The sequence below is a fragment of the Molothrus ater genome, chromosome 8 (assembly GCF_012460135.2).
Source record: "Molothrus ater isolate BHLD 08-10-18 breed brown headed cowbird chromosome 8, BPBGC_Mater_1.1, whole genome shotgun sequence".
NCBI lineage: Eukaryota > Metazoa > Chordata > Aves > Passeriformes > Icteridae > Molothrus > Molothrus ater.
The window spans coordinates 18945919-18961396 of record NC_050485.2 but is presented as its reverse complement, the minus strand read 5'-3'; the positions used below and the strand labels follow the sequence as shown (position 1 = coordinate 18961396).

At 42.2% G+C, this 15478-nt stretch overlaps 1 protein-coding gene across 1 annotated transcript; it reads right to left on the bottom strand.

Moving 5' to 3' along the window:
- Positions 1–375: 375 nt before the first annotated feature.
- On the bottom strand, positions 376–13308 carry FAS (Fas cell surface death receptor). The gene is made up of 9 exons (XM_036385663.2): positions 13238–13308; positions 6880–7027; positions 6185–6319; positions 4122–4230; positions 3550–3614; positions 3131–3205; positions 2928–2992; positions 2414–2438; positions 376–1608 (listed from the first exon to the last, which is right to left on the bottom strand). The coding sequence occupies exons 1-9, from the start codon at positions 13292–13294 to the stop codon at positions 1193–1195; spliced, it is 1095 nt and encodes a 364-aa protein (XP_036241556.2). The 5' UTR covers positions 13295–13308; the 3' UTR covers positions 376–1192.
- Positions 13309–15478: the final 2170 nt, after the last annotated feature.

Below are 15478 nucleotides of genomic sequence, written 5' to 3'. Positions count from 1 at the left end.
GCTCTCTTCCTGTTTTGGCTGAGTCCTGATATTGGCTGGAGATGTTCTCCAGGGAACTGATGACAGAACCAAAGAAAGACATCTTTCCTACCATGTAATCTGGAAAAATCAAACCTTTCCAGTGAAGTCTCCCCTTCTGTTGAAAGACTTTGTGAGATTTGCACAAATGAGTGTGTGAAAAGGAAAGGCCTCACAGCAAAGCTGCCAGCACTATACTGGTCCTTTGAATTTAGGAGCTGAGTCCTCTGCCCTTGGTGATGGAAGAAAGGTAAGGTGTTTTTTCATGAGAATGATCTCCTTATTCTGATTTTCTAACCTGAGTAAAGGCAAACTTAAATGTGACATCTATATACTGTCCAATAAGCAAGACAGAAGTAATGTTTTATGCAGATTTTTTTAATGAAGAAGACACTTTCATTGTATCAATTTCTGCATTAGAAAAGCATCATACACTCTGAAGGCTGCCTTCCAGAAATGATGATTCTGTTGTGCTGCTAACACTATTAACCCCGTGCTCCTATTTCTCTGAAGGTATCAAACATTAGAAGAGGCTTACAAATGTTGCTGAGAACAACAGAGATAATTATTTTTACATAGAACTGAGAGCTTTTCATATAGAAAACTTGCACACATATACAAACCTCCATATACACACAGAAGTGCTTTCATGAAAAACAGAAATTGTATTTGCAGCAGAGTCGAATCTACACAGCAGCACCTATATTTCAAATTAATCAGGTGTAAGGCAGGTAATGTTATTTTTTCAAGTACTCTTCCTGGTACACTTTGTAGACTCATAACACCAGAGCTTTCCCTTAAAAAAAAAAGGGAACAGTCTGCATTTTTAATGTATGCAGAATCTTACATTGATTAAATAATGCAGGACCATGCATTTAAACCATTCATTTTCTTCAAATTATTTCTTTCCTCTTGTAATGGATCCTATAGCTGGAGTCTTATATTGCACCTTTTAGTAAACAAATCATAAAACTTGCTTCAAGTCCTTAACAACCAAAAAAGGCTAGAACTTTTTTTAAAGGAACAATATTGCTACAAAATTTGTAATTATTCCTTTTGCATATAATAACTTACTTGAGTTCAATCAGAACTGCCAATGAAAATGTCATTTTAAAACTTTGTTATTTATGTAAGAGAAATACCCATTCAGAAATAATTTTCAAATTACTCTGTACTAGGTCTCTTCCAAACTAGGAGTGTAGGCTTTACTTAGCTCAGCACTCTCACTGTAGGAGTTTCTACCCTCCTGAGTGCAAATTTTGCTTTGCTCAGTGTCAGGATTACAAGACTGTTCCCCTTCCTGAGAGCTGGAAATAGCTGCCTTCAGTTTTTCCGCAATTTTATCAGCTACAGCACACATTTGTAACTCTCTCAGGCTCCTTATTAGGATTCCAGAGGCATCCTTCATCCCATTACTTTGATACCAGACTCGAAACAGCCTAATCTTCTGTTCAGATGTATCGCCAGGAAAATCCTGAATGATTTGGTCTATGGCAGGTTCTGATATATGGTGGTGACGAACAAATTTCTTGACTTCTTTGAGTGTCATCTCTGCCACAATACCAGGAATGTGGCTGCTCAGGTCAACATCTAGGAGCAGGAAAGGAAATTAATGCACCTGGTTCTCTTATCTTACTGGGTTTTATCACCTGCACTTGGATTTGATACTTCTATCCAAAGCAGATTAAGTTTAAGGTATTTGTGACTCAGTATGGTTTACGTGTGATTTTTTACAATATATGGCAGGTCTCTTTTTACGTGTTCCTGCCAGATGCTAGGTATTTCAAAGATTCAGGCTTGCAGCCATATCGTTTTCTACCACCTAAAACAGAGTCTCTGTTCCCTCTGTAACCTATTCTGTCCTTCTCGATCATGGAAGTGTGGTCACCTCTCACGTACCCATTTTTCTCAAAATAGCATTGGGAGAGGTCATGAAACAGGACAGGTCTTCTGTTGTGATACAGTCTTGGAGCTTATCTTTTTTCCTGTTGAGTACCACTCCTCTGGATTTGTCCTTTAACAGAATGTAGGCTTGTGAATCTTCCATCCCATTGTGGACTGCTCCCTTATCATAAATATTCATGTTTATGGAAACAGTTTGCTGTTTCCTAGTGTCTGTACCACATGCAGAACTGAAATTCACTTGTAGACAATGAGTGGTTGCTCCCTATACAACAGAAATTCCTCCTGAGGCAAGACTTCCATGATGCCACTAAGTGCCTTGATGAACATTATATGAACTGGCACTTCTTTAGCAAGTGTTCACTTTTGTGCTGGCATGGCAGGTCTGGACAGTGACAAATTCTACACAAAAATATTCTTTTCTTTTTTTTTTAGCTTAGGAATTTTTAATCTGTTTTTTCTTTCTACTGAATTTTGATAAATTGTTTCTTACCTTCAACTATAAGACGTACATTCACCTGAAAAAAAAAAAGGCAGGAGAGAAATAAATAGAAACAACCTTTGTAAAAACCCACACTTATATAAGAGGATAAATACATTTCATGATAATTCTATGATTTTCTTTTAGTTTTCTCCATGATTCCTGTTTTATGAGTGGGAGAGTCAGACCAGACAGACAGACCTCTTTTGACTTGGGTAAATTTGGGGAATCACCTCCTAATGCCTAGAATTATGCATGGGGACAGGAACATCCTGGGTTGGTGGAGGCCTGATGATTTATGAAGTTTTGATCATGGTTATGTGACTTAGGAAGCATTCCAACAATCCTGAAGATGTAATACAGGGTTTCTCTTACTTCTCCCAAAAGAATTCTTGTGGTGAAATTTACTTCATTCATGTCATAGAAGAAAGGCACACAAATGTTTGGGGAGACCCAGTGCAATTTAAATGGAAAAAAGTTCTTTGCATAAAGCTGAGTTTTTTATGATCAAAGCAACAACACTTACATCCTTTTCTTTGCAAGGATCTGAGGGGTCCTTACTGATTTTAAAATGATTCCGTTTTCTCTTGTCTGAAACAACAAAAAAGCATTTTTAAAATCTAGGGTAGGGTATCTCTCCTTTGGACTCCAAGAATATAAAAATATATTTGAATAAGCATCTGAATGTCTCCTTCAGAGTACAATAGGAATAAGTAGGGAATCACTTACACCAGACTATTGCTCCAGCTATTGCTAGTAGTACCAAAACTACCAAAGCAGTGATCCCCCACAGTGTTGCTGGATCTGTTGGAACATTGGAAAATTTGCATGAAAGTTAAGTCAAGAAATGCAATACAGCAGCACACCATATTTTCAACAAGACTGTGTCAGGTTTTAAAAGCCCTCCTAACACAAAAGCCAAATATGTTAAAGATGTACCTGTGGTGAGCTGCCCCTAAAGAGGGGTAACAGCCCCTACACCTGCACAGTGATCAAGGGAAAATCACACTCTGCGGGTCAGTAGAGGGCCCAGTGGGACTGAGGCCCTGAGCTGTCAGGAATTACTATGGCCAGTGTGTAGAACAGGACAATTGCAATTGCCTCTCAAAATACAGCACGTGCTGCACCTTGCTACATTTATTTGGTACCTTTTGTTCCGCACACAGTGTCTGAAGCTGCAGTACATTGCTCTTCAATTACACCACTGTCACATCTGCAGAAAATATGAACACAAATTATTAGGGGGATTTTTTTCTCTCTTAAGCTGTTCAGAGAGCAAAATTTTCTAAGATGTTTTTTCAGCAAAATATTTCACATTTTGCTGATAAATATGCTGGTTTCATATTCCAAATCCCTGACCTTGGGGTTTGGAATTTAATAGGTATGAGAATTGTATGGAAATTTGTGGCAGTGGGAAAACATGAAATTATTTTTCAATGTAACAGTAGATCACATGAAGACAACAGGAAAGCTCAGATACTTTATTAGTCATTTTGAAAAGTGTATACAGACTCAGTGGATATATATTTTTTTCTATATTCCTTTGGAAAGCTTTCATGGCTGCAAATTGAGCTGACTGAACTCAGCTCAAGTGCAAAGGAAAATTGGTACGCTTTCCCTGAGGTTATAGACTACCTTAGCTTCTGTCTTGAAACCAGCTTGAAAAAAATGTGATTACATATTAACAATTTCATATGTAGTGATGAAGGCATGAACTTACATGGTACATGGAATGCAAGTGTCACATCCTGCAGGACTGCAGAAATAGTTCTTTGCACAGGCACACTGCGTGTCCTCTTCTGGGGTACAGTTCTTCACAACCTCCAACCCTAAAAACAGATCTCTTAAGTGTATTAGTCTGAAAAAGCAGGCTTCTGCCCACAGTCTTGTCCTCAGACTTGCTGCTAGCTCCACCTCTGCTAGAACTGGCGAGGCTTAGCTTTATAATACACACACACACACACACGGAGCTTTTCTAAGGAGCTGGGCTGGCGGAGCTGCCAGAGAGACCTCTGCTGGACAGGAGTGCAGAAAACTCATCACGCAGTGCAGCTCCAAAACTCATCACACAGTGCAATTCTCGCCAGAAGAGGACTCATTCAGCACAGCCAAATCCCAACTTCTTTTCCCCATTTAGTATTGTAAACTTCTGAGTTTCCAGAAGGAAACTCAGAAGATCACACAGCCAATCTCCCTACTTGATAATGGAGATAGGTTCTTTGCACTCCCTGACAGACAAAAAGTTTTACCTTTTCTTGAAGACCTCCAATGATGGGGAATTCCACTGTCTCTTTTTTGCCTAACATATCCATGGTAAGTATTCCTCTTAAGAATCAAAACAAATTATTAATTTTCTCCTATCCTCAGTTTATATGATAATGCTATCTCCATCCATGAAAATATACCTCTGCATTAAAAATTACTGTATCTACCTACTATGAAAGCTATTTTCATAGGCATATAAAAACAGAACTAATTTTTGAGTTACTACATTCAGTGCCCTGCTGTAATTTGAAAATACTTGATATTTCAAAATTTGATGAAGCTCTACTGTGAAATCAGTGCTGAAGTAACTCATGAAATTAGTGGAAATGAATGATCATAAGAATGGTCCACATGGAACTTCAGTGGTAATTTTCCTCTTGCCTATTGTCAGTCTACTGACTTCTCTTGAACTACATTGCTGTCCACAGAATATTGTGATTAGCCATCCCATTACCCTTTTTCCTCCCTTCAGTTTTAATAATTGAACATGTTTCACTCTGAATTGTTTCACTCTTACCAATTTCATCACCCACACAAAAATGCTTACTATAGCAGAAAATGAGAGGAAAGTTTTCTATCCATATTGAGGTCCTAAAGGAAGGAGAGGGCACTAAAGATTGATATTCCAACAGGTGATCTGAGTACAACCATATTGGAGTTGAGAACTGTCTGTCCATTCACTAAACTTGATTTTGGGTACGAGGAATGAAGAACTGTCATTCCCTAAATCCAAGCAGAGCAGATCTACAGGACACCTGGTGGAACTGGTAGGAGATGAGTTTAATGGAATTTTTAAAAGAAAATCTGTGATGGGTATTTATGCAACGGGTAGTGAATTTCTGCTGTAACCCAGCAGGTTCATGAAAAAAGGGCTCATAAATAGACACTGAAATGACTAGGTAGGGACAGATCTTCCAATGTCCTTTCCCTCAGCTGTGGATGCTGATAGCCTGCAGGGCCCAGACCACAGAAAGCAGACAGGTTGGTTTGTGTTATCTCTAACCAGCCCCTCCTGCCTCCACTGCTGAATGCAGAGCCCTGGATGGGTGGGCCCCTGCTCTGCCCCAGGAGGGCTGGCCTTACAGCCTGACACACTGTCCCAAACTGCATCCTGAGTGTCTTGCAAAAGACAACAATCAGCTTTAAATAACATTATCCATTATGTGAAAGGCTATTAAAAAATCATTACTTTTTACACCCCTCCTTTAAACAGAGGGTGAAGAAGAGGGAGAACTTGACTCCCTTCCTTGACTCTAACCAGTTTGTACAGTGTCAGCTTAGCAAGGACTTTGGCAGATATTTGGAGAAATAATGGACCAACTATTTGTCTTCCTGCTTTGTGCTTGATGAAAGGGAGCTGCAGGATAAACTTACTACTTTCTCACAAATTCATTCATGTCCTACCACTAAAAGTTTTGACTCTGAGTGCTAACCACGACTAGGTATTGTGGAGACTTCTCAGTGAAATCCTGTGTAAAAGAGGAGTCATTGCTACAGTTGCTATTTCTATAGACATACCAAAGTTGCTGTCACACAATTTGCATCTAAAACACTTGTCTAAGTCATTGGGGTGATTCATGAATTCCTTTCCTTTCTGACATGGAGCACAGTGTTTGGTAACATCTGTCGGGCAGGAGACATTTTTAACAAAACCTGTAGAGACAGAAAACCAACAATTTAGAGGGCAACCATCAGCTCTAAGCCTAACATCAGAATTTCATTTTTAATCCCTAATACTTTTGATTCCAAATATGGAATGTATATTCTTTGTGCATGTGTAGATGCACTCCAGGAATGTAGTATACATAACTTTTGATTATCCCCACTCTTCCTCCAATTTAATACTGAAGGAGAACACACTAAACAAAACTGTACATGAAAAATTGGAAAACCCACAAATGTATGGAATCTTCTAGACAAAAGCATGTGTTTTCACTTTTTCAACCTTTTTCAAATATGCATATGTTAATTCTTGGCTCTTTTGTAACAAGCAAACTATGAGAGAACTGGGCTCTGTAGTGAGAAGTTATTGGTGCATTGAGCTCAAGAACTATCTTTGAAGTGGCTAATGTCCTGTAGCAAAACAAAGATACAGCTGGAACGAAGCACTGCATCCAGGAAACCACCTCATGCCACTTCAGTATCCCAGCACAAAGCAATGTGCATGCTGTGGTGTCCCCTGTTAATGACTTCTCAACACATATCATACTCACCACTTCTACATTTCTTGCAACACTGAGAATCTGAACTGTATTCATCCTCCTTGCAGTTAACTTCCCTCCTGGAAATGATCCTCCTATTGGATGTTATTAGAGCTTCAGTATCATTTTTGCAATGTGTTTCAATAACTAGGAGAGCCACCTAGGAGAGAACAGAAAATTAGACCAAAAAAATGTTTAGGACTGTGCAATAAAACTGTGTGTTTTAGTACTAGAAGAGTCACATTAATAGTGTTACTCTATAACTAAACATATTAAAATTCACTCCTTTATTAAAACTGTTCATTACTTTAGATTTAATAGAGAATGAGGGTCCATATTAAAGCCATGAACCCTACCACTACGCTCTCCTTTCAAATTAATTTACAACAGATCCATTTCTTTGAATTTTTTGCACTGTCAATTTGCACTGTAAATTGCATAGTGCTGGGAGCTTTTTGTTTGCTTGTTTTTATTTCTGTCATTAGGCAGTAGAGGTTTATAGTGGCCCCTGCCCTGCCTCTTCTCATGATAATAATAAAAGACTGTGGCCCAGAGGCCAAACCATGGTTTTTATATTATTTTGGAAGAATGATAAGGATAAATCTGGTATAGTTTGCCTTCTTCTCAGCAACATTTTCTGGGGAATTCTATATTTACTGTGCATACACTAAATATGAGATGTCTATATAATGGAGCTATGGATGCTGACCACAATTTCAGTTAGATGCTGAAAACTCTTTATGTTAAATTACCAAAAAAACATTTTGGATATCAAACTGGCCTGTCAAGTGAAGGAAGTGTTATCTGTTGCTAACTAATGATGTAACCAATAAGACCATTGCCTTCTACAGGTAGCCATTTCTTGTCATCCTCTAGTCTATTCACAAGTGAGAAGGTGAAAAGAATTTTATTTCCTTAGCACCTGTCTATTTATAATATATATAATATTAGTTACTGGACATAATTAAGAAGGCCTTTCTTTGCATCTGGAGGTACAAAGCTCCAGCAGCTGAAACAGCATAATTAGCACTGGAGAAACTCTGAGTAGGGATGCTCAGCCCATCACTTCCCCTGTTTGGTGCTCTCTCTTCCTTTGCTGCCAAAGCTTTCAGGGTGCTCTCCTCTGAATCCTAGTGTAACGATGTTAAAAAATTAGTCTCCACAGAAGCTTTCAAGGGGATGTGTCAAATTAGTGTGATTTGCTTTCCTTTTTTCTAGGAGAGCTACCTCACTAAACACTGGATTAGAAAGTCCAATTAAAAAATAATCACTGAAATATAGTCAGAGATGTATGACCGGTCTGGTTTGGTTTTTCCTAAAGCAGTATGAAGGAAATGTTGAGAGAGTCATGCAGAAAATAGAATATAATCAAAGAAGGAAACATATTTCTAAATTACTAATACCAGTAAAACCTTGCTTATTTTACCAAATGCCTGCAAACATGATGTGTGCAGAGATGTGTTCCCTCACACCAACAAAGCTCTCTGCCTCTTGTTTATGCTTTTGTACCAATGGGCTATGCTGGTATGAGGAGCTACAGAAGCAGAACATTTTCTGCTGGATGCCCTCTGCTCCTGCTCACGGAGATGAACTTCCTGGTACACTTACAAGAAGTGGGGGTGACTTCTCAGAATTTGACACTTAAGCAGCACCAAGCACCTACATTGGCTCTACTTGCAGGGATGTCTTACAACATCTTCCTGTGGAAGGAATAATGATAAAGCTGTGAAGACTTTTTTTCAAAGCAACGCCCTAATTTTTTCAAACATTTTTCCTCCTGGATTTGCACCCTCATAAAAGCAATCCATTTGCTATTTACAAATTTTGGGGTGTCTCATAGGAAAAAAAAAAAAAAAACAGAAAAGAATCAATAGTCATTTAGCTTCCTGTGCACACCTTAGTTGCTTTTTCTGTAGTCACTGAGCAGTAAACACTAATATCAGAAAGGAAGCAGTGTAGGGGCTTTTAGACAGGCAGGGATGATAGGTGCTTTTTTATGACATGTACACTCAAGCAGGGGTTGTATGTTTTCAGCCCAGAATGAGTCACAGAGACTCTCTTTTAACTTTCTCAACCTAAAAAAAAGTAGTTTTGGTATCTAAACTGAAGACTTAGATTGCACTAAGCAGTCAAAGGGAATAAGATCAATCAGCTGGGGACATCTACCCTTAGCAGAACCCATAAAAATATGAGCCCAGATTTTCTGGTTTTGCTGCATTTGCATTGCCCAGAAAACTAAAAGAGTTTTCTACCTGCTCCCTCTCCTTCATTCCAACAGAGCCCTCCAAAATGCTTTCAGGTATTTGCTAAGGACACTTTTATGAAACCTGTTTTCATCTGCGTTTGTAGGGCACAGTGACAAGAACTTTCATTTCTTTGAATACTTGTGTCAGTTTGGGATTCTCAGGCCTCCAGTTCTTCCTCTGTCAAAGTATTCTTCATGATATCTCAATCTATTTCAACAGAAAAACTTCTGCAAGACACAGTTTATAGGTATGTAATCTCAGCTTTGAAAGTGTGTGAACTTGTAATTTGCATACAGGACTTTTTAAAACTTTACAATGTCAACGCTGAGAAAAAAAAATCTCTGTTTTCTCCTGTTATCTTTATAATACATTTTATTTTTAGCAAGCCCCTTCTTCCATTTCTCATCTATAAATGCTGATGGATGAGTAGACAGATGGTTACAGTATGTGGCCTTTTTTTCCACTCCACATTTGTTACATGGACCAAGGTGCATGAGCTCATCAGGGGCTTTCTAAGTGTTAAAAAAGGAGGAGGAGCAGGGATTTTTCTTGCTTTTTTTTGCCTCGTGGAAGTTAAGTTGCCAGAACTAACTTTATTTTAATATGCTTTTCTCTGTAATTAATCTCCCTTGTATTAACTCTGTCAGGCTGGCCTTTTCAAAGAGTAATTTCACTCAAAGAGTAATCTTAAGAGGATACTCCACTCTATTTTTTTCACTATGACGAGAAATTTCTTCTTCCAAAACCTCGAGTATCATTTTTCCTCCAAGTCTTTTTTTTCTCCCACCTAGGCTGAATCTCAGATAGTACCAAAATAACCTCTAAAAATAGTATTTCACAATCTAAAATCTTTTATGAAAAGAACAAAAATAATCCAGTTCCATTTTTTAAAGCCCAACAATGGGAGTTGCTATTTCCCCACATCTAGAAGCACCCTGAGCTTCTTAAATTCCAAGGGAAATGCATGTGTTTAGTGCCTGTGAGAGCAAACAGCCTCAGACTGTTCAGCACCTTAAAACACTCACTGTTCAAATTCAATCCACTACCTTTTCACATCTCAGCTGACTCACATGCAAACTGAAACATACTGGGGCTGGGGGTTGTATGATTGGTTATTTTGTTGGGTTTTGCTTTTCAGAAGTACTGTACTACTAAGCACCTACTAGTAAATACTACAGTAGTAAGTGTAGTAACTGCTACACTATTTGGAGAGTTGGGAGAGATATTGACAGCTCTCACCTCACTTTGTTGAAGCTAAGCATGAATTAGAGTTGTTAGATAGAAATCTAGCAACTCTCACCCTTTTCCTTTTCTAACACAAAATGGTTTTCTTACGATTTTCTCTTTGTTCAGTGAGTTACTGCAGAGATGAAGGTGGTTCCTGTGGAAACATGCACAGACATGTTTCCAGAACTGGGGCCCTTACACTTTTCACTTGAGTCTTGGGTCATCCCACCATTTTATGGCTGTTTATGCATGTACATGTAAATGTGTGTATTAGTTTTCCATGATATGAGGAAGAAAGGCCAATGCAGTAATGCAGGAACCTTGTTTTCAAAGGTACATCTTCTGAGCTTCTAGAAAAGTGCCTGCTCTGTAGTCATAGCATAATTACAAAATATTTACATAACAGTTCACTCTCTGGCCTATTCCTGTGGAGGGCTGTCTTGAGGTGATTTTATGGTGGTCCTTCATTCCTGCATGGCCAGGAGAGGTTGAAGATGAAGCAGGAGGCTGGGCTGGGGCCTGGGAAGGCCGGGTGCGGGCTCGGTTCAGCTCTCTCTCTCTGGTGTGCCTTGGGCTGTGACTCGGACTGTCAGCTCACTGCCTTTGCTCCATCTGTATCCCTGCTTGCTCAGGAAAGAAGCTCTTTTTTGTCTTTCCCCACCTTTTCCCCTGGACTTCAGCAGAAATCATTCAGTGGTTTCTTTTTGGTTTTTTTTTCTTTCCACGTGATCTGTTTCGGCTTGCAGTCCAGGGAGCCTACGGGGGTGGTGGGAAAGACCCAGGCCAGCAAATAAAGGACACTAAAACCCACCAGTTTCACCTGCTGTGAGGAGCAGACCAACACCAGGTGCTCTACAGGTTCCTATCTACTTTTTGCCTGAGCTGCTGCGTGGATTTTTTTTTCTTCCCTTTCTTGAGACAAAGGGAGCAGCCACCATCCTTGCCCCCCCTGGCCATGGGGCTGGGTTGGGAGTATAAGGTTCAATTTCTTTTTTCTGTCTTGTGGGTATCTTGCTTTGTTAATAAACAGGGTTTATTTTCACTTGCACCCACTAGTATTCATTTCTCTCATTGGCAAAAAGGGATTATTGGAGCCCTTCTCTTTAGAGGAAACATTAATTCCAGAGCATTTTTTCCTAAAATCTGTCTCTGAACTGATACAAATGTGTCTCTCAGTCATATGTAATTCTGTAGCTTTTTCTACATGGAGAATTCAGATGTTTTCTAACTTCATAGACCATGGCTATTTTTGCATGACTACCCTAAATCTTCTTTTACTTGAGTGCAGCATGGGTTCCTTGCAAAATTGAGGTCTCATTCAACAATGTTTTCATGTTCTGGTTTAACCAAATAACATGCTAAACTCTGACCATGTTTATTATTTTAGAAGTAGTGAAACAACACGCTAATTAAAACAAAAACCTTTTTAAAAATAGAGATTATGTAGGAATGCTACAGTCTTTCTAAGGTATACTGAAATTTGGAAACAACTGGAAAACAAGAGAAAATATATATATATTCTCTGGAGCAGTGTTATAAATGAAAATATTTTTAATCTTAAGATATATATTCTGAATTGTTCTAACATACTGAGCTACCCTGACATTTCTGCCACGAACTGCCTGCTCCTGTACAGGAAAAGGTAATACACACTTCTGTCAGCAGATGAGAATCCTCCTTTGTATTTAATTATGCTTTGATGATTTGTGCAGGGGTATGGATAGAACTCTCTGAAATAATTTAAGTATTTTACTGCCTGTTATGCAGTTGGTCAGATCACAATTTGATTTGTTTATACATTAAGACTAGATTTTAACCTGACAAATCACAAAACAAGCTGTGTTTGTTACCAATAAAACCACATTGCGAAGATACTTCGGTCAGCTGCAGTGAGATGTCTCTGGAACAGGAGAATTGGGCTGGGGAAGCAATGTGTCTGCAGGCACACTTGCAGGTGGCTGTGCTGTCCAGCAGGGCTCACTGCCACCCGCCTCATCCCCCTGGCATCCCTGGGCTTGGGGCTGCCTCGGGGCCGCCCTGCCAGGGCAGCCACTCACCCTGCACCTGCCCAGGTGTGCGGCCCTGGAGCTCCCTGCCGCGGCAGCAACGCACCCGGAGCAGCGGAGACCCTGCGCTGGCACTGACACACACTGCCACACTTCCTTCCTTTCCTGCTGCCGGCGGCCGTTCGGAATGGATCTTTGTCAAGGTAGCTTTAGTGATGAGAGTGAGACAGAAGCTCTCAGAAGCCGCCGGGACTCACTGTGTGCACAGGCATGGCGAAAGGGAAGGCCCCGCCCTACTGTTCCCGGTAAATGCTGACGCCAGGCTTGGACCATTCCTCTGGCTTCTCCTGGGCCACTATCATAGAGGTTCAAACTCCTCCTCCACAGGTATTTGCTTTTATGTTGCTTTCCCTGCTCGCTGGTAGGGATCGGCTGAGGTGCAGCGCAGGTCGGCTCCCGCCGAGCCCGGTTTTAGCCCGGGCACGTCCCGCACCTCCCCGTGCTGGCGGAGCGGGGACTCTGCCCCTGCCTGGCCCGCGGCTCCAGCCACTATGGGTGCCTGTGACCAGCGCCAGCTGTGCCTGGGTGCCCCTACCTACAGCCACCTGCATCCATCTCCCCTTCTCTTCCGTCCGCTGGACACAACACGCACTTCACTGAGCACCCTTCAGAAGTGCCTGAACTTGAAAGTGAGTTTTTTCCACTTAAAACATCGCCTAACGAACTGACTGAAATGTCGGTAACAAGTTTGCCACGGCCGGTGGCGAGCAGCAGCCGGGCAGCGCTCCCCGCCCGGCGGCGCCGCGCTCCTCGTCCCCAGCCGGCCCCGCCGCCCCGGCCGGCGCTGTCCCGCCGCCCGCCCGCTGCCGCCCCGCTCGGGCGGACACTTACGAGGAGCAGGGCGAGGAGCCTCTGGGCCACGCCGCCGCCGTCCCGCATCGTCCCCATGCCGCCGCTGCCCGGCGCCCTCCAACGGGAAGTGGCCCGTCCCTGCGGGACAGCCCGCGCCCTGCCCGCCGCTCCTCCCATGTTGGCAAGCACGGCACGGCACGGCCCGCCCCCGGCCCGGCACGGCTCGGCACGGAGCGGGGGGCCGGGCTGGGCCGGCCGTGGGGCAGGGCAGCCCGGCCGCGGTGCTCCGGCCCCGGGCAGCGGCTCCGGCCGCCGGGCGAGCCGCGGACACCGGCGGGACAGCCCCGAGGAGAGAGGGCTCGGAGCTCCCGCTCGGGTGTCCCGGGCACCGCGGGGACCGCGGGTGCTTGGCCGGGGACACCCACTCGGCAGCTCGGGGGTGCCAGGCACGGCCCCGAGGTCACCGAGCCAACAGCCTTAGTGCTGGGAATGAGACATTCGATTTCTGTGCTACAGGTGCTGGGCGGAGCTATTGCCTCCCTACCAGGGCAGAAACACTGCTTTTCAATACTGCCAAGGACGGGCGGTCCCGTATGGGTAGAATGGAGCAGATGCTCAGGCTAAACTCACTGCAGCAGGCAGTACTGCCCTTTGCTGTCTTATTGAAAGGGTTGCTCAAGCCTGTGACTTCTATTTTCTACCTATTTCCAGTCAGTTCTTGTGTTTTTCCTGCAAGCTTTCAGAGGTTTGAAATGCTGGTAGTCTGGCCTCCTTTGTAGAGTTAGAAATGACGTGATGGAGTCAGTTATCGATATGTGTTTTCATCTTTCAGGTTTTGACATGATTCGATTGCCTTGGGAGGACCATGGTTGCAATCGAGCTGGCATTTTCATTTTAAACACCATTTTTCAGTGGTTTATGACTCAGATTTTCAAAAACTCTTCAGCTTTTCTGCTGATATGGCTCTTAGCTGCAATACATAACATGGACAAAAAAATAGCTACTGTTTTAAATACTTCAGGCTTTTAAACCACTTCCGGATAAACCAAAAGTACTGCTGACACACTTTTAGAGATGCCTTTGGAGTACCCTTGAACAATCTACTTTTTGCCTTCCCAGTGGCAGTATGGAATGTAAGGAAGGAGAGGCATGTCTCTTGGGTGCAGTGCCTGGGTTACACGTCTCTGGTTCCTACTGGGCAAACCCAAAGCAGCGTGTCTGTGAGGCTGCTAATTTTAGTGGAAATTTGCGTGCGGGTAGGGGTGGAGTAGGGACTGCAAGCAATGTTGCCCAGATCCGGATGGTTGCTGCAGCAGAAAGCTTGGTAGAATTGTTTCCAGATCCATCGCTCGAGGGGATTGTGTTTTGTCCTAAAATCAAAACCTTATGTGGCCGGGCCCTCAGCAGGCATTGCTCAGGGTTCAGTGGCACCTCGGTGTGCCTCTTGCACTATTTGCCCGATACCTTCCTCTGATGTCACTCTAGTCTGTGGGGTGCATGTGGTTTGCACTCCTCCCTGCCCCCAGGGTGTGATGACTGTGAGCATGTAGCTTTGCGGTGAGCTGTTTTTCTCTTAGGTAGGGAGCTTTGAGAGATGTTTGAGAAGCCACCAGATTCATGTCAAAAAAACAGTGCCTGCGTGTGATGTGAAGTCGTACCTTATGTAGTTAATAACTGTAATTGTGGAGAGTTTTTATATATATAATAAAGAAAGAGAAATGTGTTTGGAGGACTTTTTTGTTGTTTGATGAGAGGACAAAGGACTCTGCACGATTTAATGTGAATCAAGCAAAAGCTGTTTATTGTGCTTCTAAACATTGTTTATATTTACTTCTTACCTTAGCCTACCCGCATTATTTAATTGGTAGCTCTGCTTTGTCCATGCATCTCTTGATTGGTAGCTCTGCTTTGTCCATGAGGCAAGCGCACATCTTTTCCTTAATCTAATTGGTAGATGCTGTGTCATTTTACTCGAGTTGACACCCCTGTGTTTGTTCAACAACTTTTCTGCTTCTTCTTTCTTCTTGCAACATCCACAAAGATGATGTTGTTCTTTAGTTCCAGAAGGTTAGGCTGGTTCATTTAGTATATGTCCATTGTCCTGCAAATATGACCCTACAGTTTGACTATTCTGACTGTGAGAATAGTCAAACAAATAGTTGGTATCAGTGAGGACTATAAGGCCCGTGTTTTCATCTTTGCTCTGTTCCTTGTGTTGTAGCAGCTTCTTTTCAGCTGGTGAAAGTGGAACTATTGACTCTTTTCTTTACTCATCTAGAG